At 39.0% G+C, this 12,407-nt stretch overlaps 1 protein-coding gene across 3 annotated transcripts in view; it reads right to left on the bottom strand.

Annotated features, from left to right (window-relative positions):
* The window catches only part of LOC408884 (transcription factor Sox-13), a 148,767-nt gene that overhangs the window by 74,228 nt on the left and 62,132 nt on the right, over positions 1-12,407 (bottom strand). The window contains exon 1 of one of the 3 annotated variants that reach the window (XM_392414.7): positions 10,239-11,441. The exons of 1 other annotated variant lie outside the window; for it this stretch is intronic. In XM_392414.7, the coding sequence (XP_392414.6) occupies positions 10,239-10,255 (17 nt within the window). In that variant the 5' untranslated portion in view covers positions 10,256-11,441. Of the gene's footprint in view, positions 1-10,238; positions 11,442-12,407 lie in introns of those variants that run through there. One more of the 3 variants, XM_026441575.1, reaches the window with a different exon arrangement.

Below are 12,407 nucleotides of genomic sequence, written 5' to 3'. Positions count from 1 at the left end.
CGGGGCTAATTAGCCGTGCGACGAGACTTTTTTTTCAACTGCCTGCCAGATATATTCGTCGTGATCGAAAAAATGAGGAAGCGACGAGGATGTTTCTCTATGGATATTTCTATACGATTGAAAACGCGTATGTAAATGTACGCGCATATGATTACGTAAGAATTTATATTTGCAGGATAAAATTAACCATGAAATATTGTTCCGAATTAAGTCGTTGAATTAATAAAAAAATTAATTGCAAAAGAAAAAATGGAAGATATAAAAATAAAAATGTAAATTAGGAATATTATAATATCGTGTAAGTGAATATCCAGATTTTCAAAATTTGACATTTTAAAAGATATACTTTTTTTTAATTATTTCATTTAGCAAACGGATATATAAATGATTTGCATATAACAGAATATTGAGAATGTGAACAAGTATAATTGTTCAAAATGAGAAGAAAGAGCTCTTTTTTTTTTTTATTTTACGACGTAATCACAAACACGCTTGTTTAGTTAACACACATGACAATTAATCGCATCTCGATCGCGGTATTTTCATATTTAAATAATTTACGCAGAAAGAAAAAAATTGCAAATGAAAGAAAGAGAAAGAGAGAGAGTCATAATCAAGAATTTAAATGAAACAAAAGTATTCTCATATTGACGAATTAAATGATAATTAGAGTATCGTTCGATTCTAAATAAAGATAATTTGTTTACGTCAAGAGATGTTAAACTGCAACAATTAATACATCATAGGAAGCACAATTTCTCGTTCATTCTTTCCGCTATCCGAGATAATGTCAATATCATACACGCTTCGTTATCTGATCTAATTATCATTCATGGTACATCACGTAAGGTGTATACGCGTATCTTGTGGAATATACATACAACATTGCTGACATTAAAGGCATATCATGTAAAACGATCGACGTTACTTAGTAATTCATTAACGAGCGTGTGAGAGAAAAAACGGCGCGTGAATTGATGTTTAAAAATTGCTTCGATCGCGCGCGCGGCTATAATCAATTAACTATTCATCGCCGTGAATCGTGAGATCTGAGATGCGATTCGACAATTTCATTATTATTATTATTTCTTTATATTTCTATGTGGAAAGAATCGCAGGGTTTGTACCTGTTGTCTCTGTTCACAAGTATTAATTTATTTTATTATACAATGACAGAGACGAATCGAGAAAATAATTAATTCGGAATAGATATTATAATTTTATCGGAAAAATTAATAAATTAATCTGTGAGATACGTGTAATTAAAATAAACTAGTTATGTTGAAAATTTTCAATTTATATAAAATATAATTATTTAACATCGATCAAGCGAGACTCTTGTTTTGAAACAGTTTTATTTAAATATGATAGTATTTTTTAGAGAGATATCGTAATGTAAAAAAAAAAAGTTATTATTTTTTCGAATAATACGATTTCAAAACATTTTTGCCAGTACTAAAAATCATCAACGGGGGAGAATCTTGACACGTCTCTACGAATAAAAATTCATAAACACAATCGCTGTTTATCGCTGTCGAAGAAAGTATTTCAAGACCTATATTCGTATGACCTTTCTTCATCTCATAACAAAGCAGAATATCCGCCTAAAGTTTATCCATCTATTTTTCGAGCATCATGCGCATTAAATCCGCTGCGATAACCTCGATCCATCTTATCCTATCCTGTGTTAAGAATATCCTCTCGTAAAATTCATCTATACGTATCTATATGTGTGTATGGTGTTTGAAAAGAAAAAGTGCTTTTTTAAAAAAAAAAATAATGCATAAATGTATCCAAGTTTTAATAAAAACTATGATAGATAAATTTTTAACATCGAATGTTAAAAATATCTCCTTCCGATTATTATCATTATTCTAAATAAATAAATAACGATAAAAACAATTACGTTGTTGAAATCCAGAAATAAATTATTCTAAACTCCTCAACTCGCGATAATCTTATATTAAAAATACAATTTATCGATACAATTCTATGTATTAAATCTACGTGACAAACGTTTCGTATCTCGAACATAACCTCAACAAATAACTATTCCTATTCTACACGTTAATACCTGTTCCATTCTACGTTATTATTCTTTAAAAAGTTAAACGTACACTTCTCCAGAATGTATATCGCATTAAATTCGTCTTACCATCGATAAAAATTCACCACATTTGTTCACAATGATCAAAAAAAATCTCTTTTTAAAACTTACTTCATCCAACGAAGGTAGCACATTTCAACCATCGATCGAAATATCATCACATATACAACTATCGTTCCAATGTTTATACATATTGTTAATCGTGTTGATTGCGCAACGACAACAACTCGTTACAAGTTATTCTTGATATTATACAGCCTGGGCCACGATATATCGTGATAATTTTTTCCGCCATTCACACTGGGACGCGCATCACGCTCGCGCATTTTGACACGAGAGGGATCGGTGTGCGCGCATTGTTCCCCCGACAGTGGCGAAATCGCGCGAGAAACATTGTCGAGAAGACGCACGGCGTTTCCGAATTCATGTGGACCGAGGTGTCACACGTAATTATAGACCTGTCCACGTATCTCACCCGGAATCGTGCCGCTTGTCTCGACTCGAGCACTTCTCTCTCGTTTCACCGCCCACGCCTTTTTTCGAGTTTATCGGCACGAAGACTGATGAATGAACCCTTCACTATTTCGTACATGATCCTGCGGCACCGCGGATATTACGGAACGTTATCGTTAACGTTCATGTTTACGCAAATGAATTTTTTCCCCCCCCTTTTTTTTTTCTTCTTTTTTTTTTTTTTTTACGAGCATACGAGATAAATTAGAAACACTAAATAGAGGTGTATATTTTTTTTTCTCTCTCATCTTTTAAATATTATAACGAACGTTTCACTTCAGACATTTTGTATATTTTTGCATATTATGCATATTATTCTTTACGTTTTAACCCTCCCATTTAACTTTGTCGTAGAATTGCAGAGACATATATACAATTTAAATTATCATAATTTTTAGTAGTCGTGTTAACGGATGAAATGTTTCGACGATCAATCAAGATCGAGATTTATAAATTTTATTTTATTTATAAGTCACGATTAAAATAACGCGGCTCGCAATTAGCATTGCTGATAATATTTACGATGTTGCATATTTATTTTGTGGAGAATCTCATCTTATAGAAGTTTATCATTATCATTTGAATAAGAAAATCGTTTATCGAAAAAAACGTTTGTTGCTTCGATGTTACGAATATTTTATGAATCTATCATTTTTTTAACGCGTCGATTATAATAAGTAATATTTCACTGTAAAAAAATTCCTCGTTTCATAATATTGTTCAATAGATATCGTGAACTTTGTCTTCGAGTTTTGTGCTACTTATTCTCAATAAGCATGACGTTTTACAAAATTTTTTTAGACAATTTTTTACCACGAATATACAGAAACATAGTGAGAAACTCGTAACTTATCATAGATGATATCTCAATTTCAAAAAGGAACATATATCGGAGAAGTATATATATTTCAAATTTCAAAAAAAGTTTTTCATTATGAAGATGAATAATATGAAATTGGATGATAATTACGTGTCACGAGTTTGAAATAAATTCGTTGAAATAAATTCATTAAAATGACACAAAGATTTAAAATATGCATTTTAGGATAAATATTATTTTAACTATACTTTTTTCGAAAATTATCACATTATTAAATAATATATTAAATTGTGTTATCAAATACATTCAATTATTAATAATATTAAATATTAATAATATAGTGGATTTTTTTATAATATATTGCATATAATATTGTAATTTAACATATGAATAATTCTGCATATTTATCTAATTTTATTATATAATTTAATTATCATTCAATTTAATTTATTTATATATAGTACAATAGTTTCCAATCCAATGTTATTATTTATTAAAAAGATAGTAGTTTGAGATTTAAATAATAAATTAATCGCATCGATAAATAAAATATTAATTATTTAATCTACGATAGATTATATATTTCGAATTAAATAGATTACGTTTCTAATATATGTGTGTTGTTTTAAGCTTTGGAAAGATAGATTCTTAATCGGTGGAATTTAAAATTTCCCAACATTGGAGTATAATTAAATAATATAATCGCATCACGCTATACAACTGACTCGTGATTAGATTGTAACATTATTGTCGATTATCGGTGTAATTATACGTTACATTTTGCTTAAAGAAATTAAAAAAAAAAAAAAAAAAAAAAAAAAAAGAATCAGAATAATAAACGTACATATATATATTTAAGTTGCTAAAAGTCAAAGCAATTGACCTGTGTAACTTTTGCAATGCAAATTCGACGGAATTCGTAATTCAACGATCTTTGATGCAGCAGTTTATGAATTCGTTTAAATGAAATTATGTTTCATTTTGTAATACAAATATGAATATTAAATTATACTTTGAAATTTTAAATAAATATGATTTTTTCCCGTGATACATATCAGTAGTTTATTCTTAAATAGGCATTCGTTTCTTTTGCGTGAAAATTAATCAAGAATCTTCCAAAGTAAATCCATAATTTTAATTTCAAGTATTGTTATCCTTATTCTAAATTCTTAGAATCCTTTGTCTCATCGTTCGTCTCGTTTTTCCTTTGTTTTCACGTATTGCGTTCGAAAACAAGTATTTTTCGAATTTAAAAAAAAAAGAAGATGATTCTAATGATTGACTAAATGAATCACCATATCCTGGAGAAGAAATAATATTGTATCAATCGAGTGCCAATTAACGTATCATCTCGAACTACTTATTCCAAATCTATATGAAAATATCGAATAGTTATTTTATCCTAATAATTTTCAAAACTTAATTGGATCATTATCATTTCACTTTCATATTTGCCCTTTGGATTTATATTTGAAATTTTAAATGAACATGTTTGACATGAATCTGAGAAAAAACAATCTATCCAAATTTTATTAAGATTGAGATAAAGTTAAATTTATCTCTATTTATTTCAATTTCTAAGGACACAAACTAAGCAATGTAAAGATTATGTTAATGATATTAATTCGGCCACTTCGTTATATTATAAAGATGAAATTCGAATTATTTCGATCGAAGCTTCAACTCAATTTATTGGACTGGAAGAATCGTATCTGAGAGGAACGCTAAATAATGCCATTCTAATAATTATATAACCTCCCGCCGATTAGATTATGGCTCTTATAAAGCATTATCAAGTCGTTTGCACGCAATATTTTGAAATACAACGAAAAAAGTAATGGTCACATTTGCGCCGTTAAGAATGACTATATCCAGACTATCGTTTTTTTTTTTTTTTTTTTTTTATATATGTATAAATATATATTTTCCAAACTATCTTCATTATATATTGGCATACACATTGGCGTGTTTGAAACGTGACAAACAAGAACGAGTGATCGATCAATGCATGACATACGCGACATAACTAAGTAATTCATCGTTACTATATTATTATTACATCTATTTCGAAAATGTTAAAATAAAAAAAGAAGAAGAAGAAATGATAAATGATAAAATTAGCGAAAATTATTGAAAAATATAAATTTAATTCATTTGATCGATTTAACTTTGAAAATGAAACGAGAAGAAAAACTAAAACGGACGTCATTAAAACATTACACGATTATTATACGATTCTAATGATCATTATTACCATATTATTTACTAAATAATACTATTTATCATTTTTTTTTTCTTCTTTCAATTATCATCGCAACATCGCACACGCACGCATGTTCACATGCTCGGGAAAGGCGGCAGTTCTAAAAGACTGGGCGCCATTACAATATTTATATATACGCGGCCGATTAGAGACGGCGGTTTTCAACGATCGTTGTTATTATTATCATATTATTTACCAGCGGCTAGCAAAAGCTCGTGTGCTTGCTTGCCTGCCTGCCTGCCTGCACAGGTATGTATCCCGTTTCTGGTTATTGATCAGGGCATATAATACACGGCGAGAGGCTACAGGCCCAGATACTATATAATCCGTGCAACGCGGGGCATTTATTATGCGCCGGGAGCGGAGAGATCGTAGAAATGTAAAGGCGGCCGATGAATATGGATGGAAAATATAGAAACGTTTCGATAACAAAGTCTGCCTCTGTGCAGTCATTCGATCTCTTCCATTCCCGAGTTTTTTCCCGCCTTTTTACTCCGATGAACGACGCGGAAAAATGCAGGGACGAACGCACTTGCCACGAACGCGGCTTGTTACGTAAAGAAAACGTTCTTTCTCTTTCTCTTTCTCTTTCTCTGTCTCTCACTTTTTTCTCATTACTCTTTGTTCTTTTTTGTGTCATCTTTTTTTCCTTCCTTCCTCTTTTTTCCTACTTTTTTTCTTCGACATGAACGTAAGAACCGTAGAGGAACAATGAAGAATCGAAAATCGGATAACGTCACCCTATTGGACCCTCGAGGAAATCTTCGAAAGATCGACGAGCAAGAAGAAGAAGAAAAAGAAGAAGAGATAATTTTTTTTTTCTTTCTTTCACGATTTCATCTCAGTTCTTGCTCATAACTACTCTGGGATAGCATCTGTAGTCTACCAGTCTCGATTTAACGGGGGGGCAAGAACCAATTGTTGACCCAATTCGTTTTTATTTGGAAGCAAAGAGCCGCTTTCAAGGGACTTGATAAACCGGTATCCTTTACTTCGCTCTCTTTTGTCGAGTATCAATAAAATCCATACTATATTTCGGAGAACAGATGTACGATAGAATCGGAGAGAATTCCATTTAGCTATTTTCGCCTGTATCGATGGATTACGCAACGATACGTAAATGCAACAATGCGTGTGCGGTGAAATGTTACGTCGACACCGTGCGTCCGCTGTTAATTATCATCCCATCTCCTCTCGAGATTATCGAGGTATTTTTGGCGTGAACCATGGAGTATGGGCATGGCAGCACGCATCTAGAATCCGCGGATTATTCTTGGTTGCGGAATTTAACGCGGAAACGGGTCGTGTAATTGATTGGGAAGACGTGATCGATATAATGAAATTCGTATCGAGGAATTTCGGAGAGGATTTGTGGGGATATTTAGAACCTCTTTGAGAAAGAGAGAGAGAAGGGTTTATTTCGTTTCGCGATTAGAAGGTATTAAAGCGAGGGGATATATAAAGTGGATGACTCTCAGTCAAGAGGGGAAGCATTAACTTTATGCGAAACTATTTTAACGTTAATGAGTTAATTTTGAATTGGGATTAATTTTGTTACATTGTCTCGGTTTTCAGGAAAAATGGATTAAAGGAATCCGACAGAGGTGAATTTAGAACTGTCGAGCTTCTTAAATACTTGCGAGTGTTAATAGCTCGTTGGTGTAGCTATTTTTATAGAAGATAAGTTTTTATCCGAGTAATTATTCAACTCAGTTTTGACTTTCAAACGACTCGTATGTATGTATCACGTCGGCTAATCCAAGAAAATGTTCTGTCCTTCGCATAAATTTCCACCATTGTCATTCCAGCAGCATCCGAAAAAAATTCATTAATCACTTCACCAATGATATATACGTAATATGAATTTCATTTACAAATCACAAGTATAAAAATAATCCTCGAGTAAAATTATCCGTTTTAATAATCGAATACAAAAATCAAAAGTGATGTTCAAATTTTTCACGAGTAAAATAAACAAGATTTATCCCATATATGTATATATTTTTTATGTATAATGTAAATTTCTGTCAAAACTTTTCTATCGAATCTTCCATTTATTTTCACTTGGCGTAAATTGAAGTCTATTTTCTATCACTTTTATCATTGAGATCACTTTTGCTCGCTCGTCGATCATTGTCTTTTCTTTAAATAAATTTCTCGATGATGAATTCCATTTATAACTAGAATTCTATCTAATTTCATCTTCTTTTGATTTTCATATTTATCTTCGATATCAAAATTTAGAAACCAACAACTCTATATAAAGTAGATTCAATCGAAACAAGAAAAACTCTTCGATAATTCCTTTGTTTCCACTTTTGACAAATGTGTAATAAATGTTAAAATAACGTTCTCCATCCCTTCTATCTATCCATCCATCAAAGAACATTTTAAGGAAACATTTTAACAGGCAAATTCTGTCACAGGGCGAAGAAAATCCGGCGAATCGTCTCGCCTAAGAGAAAGGGTTAATGGCACGAAAATAATTATTTCACGAGCCATCGAATAACGGCCCGTTTCCTTTTTATTCTTCTGGAATTTCTATTTTCGAATCCACTGTTGTTCCTCGCGCACTCGAAAACTTTGCCTCCCTCCTCACATTGTGCGTGGCCCAAAGTACGCGCGAAGCGAAACACGCTTTGGCCATCTCTATTCTGATATCATTCCACGTGAAACAACACAGCCGCGGACTTCTGGAAGATGGATGCTGTTTAATTCTCGGAATTTGGCTGCATGTAAGAACAAGAGCGGGCATTGTGAGCTCGGCGAGACAATGTAACGTTGACAGCCGCGTTTTATTTCGGGAGATAGTTAATCCAACTCCGCTACTAACTCTTGAAACGTGAAATTCAATGCTGGAGAGTTTCTTTTTTCTTTTTTTTTTTTTTTTTTTGCGCTCGTCGGCCAGACGATATTTTGCAGCAAGGCAAAAACGAAAGGATAAAAATAATTTTTATTCGTGCAATTTTATCGATAATTGGATGGATAATTTTAAAATAAGCGATATAAAATAAAAAATAAATTGCCTCGATGAGTAATTCAAACGATAATAAATGATACTTCAAGATTCTCTCCTCTAATCGTAAGATGATTATCACATTGAACGCGTTAAAGATAACACCATGAGATATCGAGACTGCAAGAACTCGAGATAATAAATCGAGATATTATTCGAAGGGGGTAGTTAAAAAATATCGAGAGCATCAAAGACAACGAGACGGCGAAACGGTTCAAAAAAAAAAAAAAAGAAAAAAGAAAAAAAGGCTTCGAATATATATTCCAGGAAAACTCGGGCGCAAAGGGTTGTCCCAAATGGGTCTACGATAAAAATACCATTACGCCGATTTTAATTAAGGGCACGATGAAAGATTTATCCCCGTCCCATCGGCGACCCCTCACGGTTCCGGTTTAGCTGTTTATGCAAACCACCGACTTCACCCTTTGATGTCGCGTTGCGCGTTTTCAGGCCTCGCACTTTCGATCTCGAGCCTACCTATTTCACCAACCCGCCGACCGAAAAGATGGAAAATTGAAACGAACCTTGCCCCCCTCGCCGATTATAAACACGGAAAGCGAAACCTCGAGAATCCACTCGCTCGTTCCCTCACTTTTCCAATCACGTTTCGGGCAGCATATCTGTCACCCCGTCCCTCCCCTCTCTCCGTCCACGGAGGCCGTCTCGGGACCGTTTCTTTCCCATGCAAAAGAAACCCCTCCCCCGAGGGCAGAGGGTGGATAACCGTAATCCGGTCACGTTCTTTCCACACAGGCTCGAGAGAACGACTTTGTTTCCCAGGAAAATTTTCCGTTACCCTCCTCCCTCTCTCTGGACAAGTGGAGAACGGGAGAGGATCGGCGAGGAGGAAGCGTCAAGTGGCCGGGCTTGGGAGGAAAGACGAAATCTCCGTTCGAGATTTTCGAGAAGGGAAGAGGGTCGAAGTTTAGGATACACGAGAGAGAGAGAGACGGTCGGTAAATGGAAACTCGAGGAAGAGGGTAGAGGGTACGGCTAGAGAGAGAGAGAGAGAGAGAAACGCAGCAAGGGAGGGTCACTGGGTCAGACGCAATGTTTCCCTCTCTTTCTCTGCCACCATCCTTCCGATTCTCTCCCTCGCGCCACGTTCATCCTCTCTCTCTCCCCGACCTGTCACTCTCTCTTGCGTGAGATCTCCTTCTCTTTCGCCGGGAACACATGGCCCCATGCGTGTGCACACGGGCTGTCTGGCAGCCGCGGAACACGCACGCACACACGCGAACACGCGCTGACGTTATCGCTCGAGCGTTGCACAGATTACGTTACCGTGGCGTTTACGACGGTGCCGTTCGTAAGTTTGGACGTTTCGAATCGCACGCGTTTTTTAACCGTTCGAAGGGAGGAAATCTCGAAGGGAGGGGATTAAACGGAGTGTTCATCGAGTGGACGACATCGCGATTGTCGTCGATTCGGGAGGAGTAAGCGAAGTAGTGGTAAACTGAACACTGTCGAGCACCGGTATCGTTGTCGGTTGTCACGTGCTCGTCCGCGTCTCACTCACCTGCCAAGCGTGCTCATATCATCCTGCTCGCGCGCTGGTAGCTCTCGACTACCCCGAACTTCGACTTCCTCGTGGCACTTGTCACGTAATCAACGAGATGCGTATTATATGTATATTTGACACCCCCGCACAGAACCGGCACTTGAACGAGAAGCAACGATCCGAGGCTTGGGATGCGAGCGTGTCGGACGTGGCGCGGATCCACCGTTCCAACGAGCACAACGAAATTCGGCGGACGTTTTTTTTATTATATATTACTCGTTTCACTCGTCCACGATCCGCACAATCGTGAACAATCGTTGTACATATACGTATACATGTATATACGTGGAACACCAGATGTCTTGGAGGAATCGTGTACACCGGCTGGTCCCAACCCAACCCAAGGGGTTCACGTCATGGTCCTCGGTCCTGCGGCGGATGTTCCGTCGCGACGTTGGTCACCGATCTCACTCACAGGAAGACGGCAAGATCGATGTAGCTCCGCGAGGGAGCGCGCGCGCGCACACACGCACGCACGATTGGAAATCCAGTTGTTCCGACCGTGTGACTGCGCCGAGATCCTTCGATCTTCCGGTTGTAGAAGACGAGGAGGAACGACGACAGGAAGAGGAGGAGGAAGAAAGGAGAGAAAAAAAAAAAGAAAAAGAAAGAAGAAATAAGGAACGATCGTCGACGCGTATCGACCAAGTTTCGACGATCGAAAACACCGACGCTCCGGTTACGACACTATCGCGAACGCGCGAGAACGCGTCGACGACGACGACGACGACGACGACGACGATGTAGGCAAGCACGAGCAGCAGCGGTAGCAGTAGCCGTAGTAGCGGTAGCAGCAGTAGGCCGCGAGGGCGAGCGGACGATCGCGTAGCCGTGAGCGTGCGAGAGAGAGAGGAGGCGAGCGAGAGTCGGTGGTGGAAGAAAACCCCCCCTCGAGCAGCGGGCATACAATGGGAATAATCACCGCGTCTCGGAGCGTCGGCTGACTGACTGAAGCCCCCGAGGACCGAACGGGATGAGATTCGGAGGCGCTGCCTCTGGTGGCGGCCGGTGCGGCGCGCCGCGCCACTCCGCGCCGCTTCGGCGCCCGCGCTAACCCACTCTCTCGCCTCCCCGCTACTGTTCGAGCCGTGCTGGTCTTTTCTCTCGGTCTCCCGCGCTCCTTCCCTCTTCCTTTTGCCTTTGTTACCCGCCTCGCTTCCTCCTCGTCGCGCTCGCCCGCGAAGCCGGCTGCCCCTTCCTTCTTCCACGCGCGCTACTCACGATCGCTCGTCGACGTGTACCGTTCCGTCTCCGTCCAATGCACGGGACGCGCGTTCCCGGCCTCTCGCTCTGCCCGCTTCTCCCTCTCTCTGTCGTTCCGCCGGTTCTTCGTTCCGCGTCTCGGTCGCTCGGCGGCGGTGCGCGGCGCGCGGCCGCCGCGGCGGTGGCGGCGGCGGCGGGTTCTCCCGGCCGCCACGCCCCTTTACGGGCCGTACGACCCGCCCTCTTCCTCCGACACCCACGCGAACGCGCGCGCTCCGCTCGACACTGCCAGGGCCACCACCACCGCGTCGTCGTCGTTGTCGTCGTCGTTGTCGTCGTCGTCCTCGCTCGCGTCCTCGTCCTCGTCCTCGTCTTCGTTTCTGCCTTCTGTCGCCGACGTACGCTTTCGCTCGTCGCGGTCTTCGTCGTCTTCGTGTTGCGCCGTTGTCGTCGCGTTTCCGCCAGGATCTCGCTCCGTTCACCTGTGCACGCCCGCCGATATCCACCCCCTCCAACCTTGTTGCCCGTTGTCCTTACCTAGGCCGCGTAACCAAGAGAAGATCCCCTCCGCCCCTTTTCGAGGACACGGTCCTCGAGTTGGGCGTAGTAGTAGTAGTAGTAGTAGTAATAGTAGTAGTAGTGGTGGTGGTAGTGGTAGCAGAGACGTGGATGGGCAGCATCGTGTACTGTCGTGTTGGATGTTGCTTTTTCCGCCTTTCTTTTTTTATTATTTTCCCTTTTTTCGCTTTATTTCTTCCTCTCGTCGTCTTCCACCCGTCCCTTTCAGAGCTGCCGGCTTTCGCGGAGAACGGAAGGGACGAGGAGCCGAGTCACGTGATGCGCGAGGATACCGAAAGTTGACGATGTTACGCGTGTCTTTTTAACGGGAGTTTGTCGGACTGATTACTTATTCCACGTTGATGG

The sequence above is a fragment of the Apis mellifera genome, linkage group LG6, assembly GCF_003254395.2.
Source record: "Apis mellifera strain DH4 linkage group LG6, Amel_HAv3.1, whole genome shotgun sequence".
In the NCBI taxonomy this organism is placed as follows: domain Eukaryota; kingdom Metazoa; phylum Arthropoda; class Insecta; order Hymenoptera; family Apidae; genus Apis; species Apis mellifera.
Note: the sequence above shows the minus strand (reverse complement) of the source record. Positions and strands in the feature narration are given on the sequence as shown.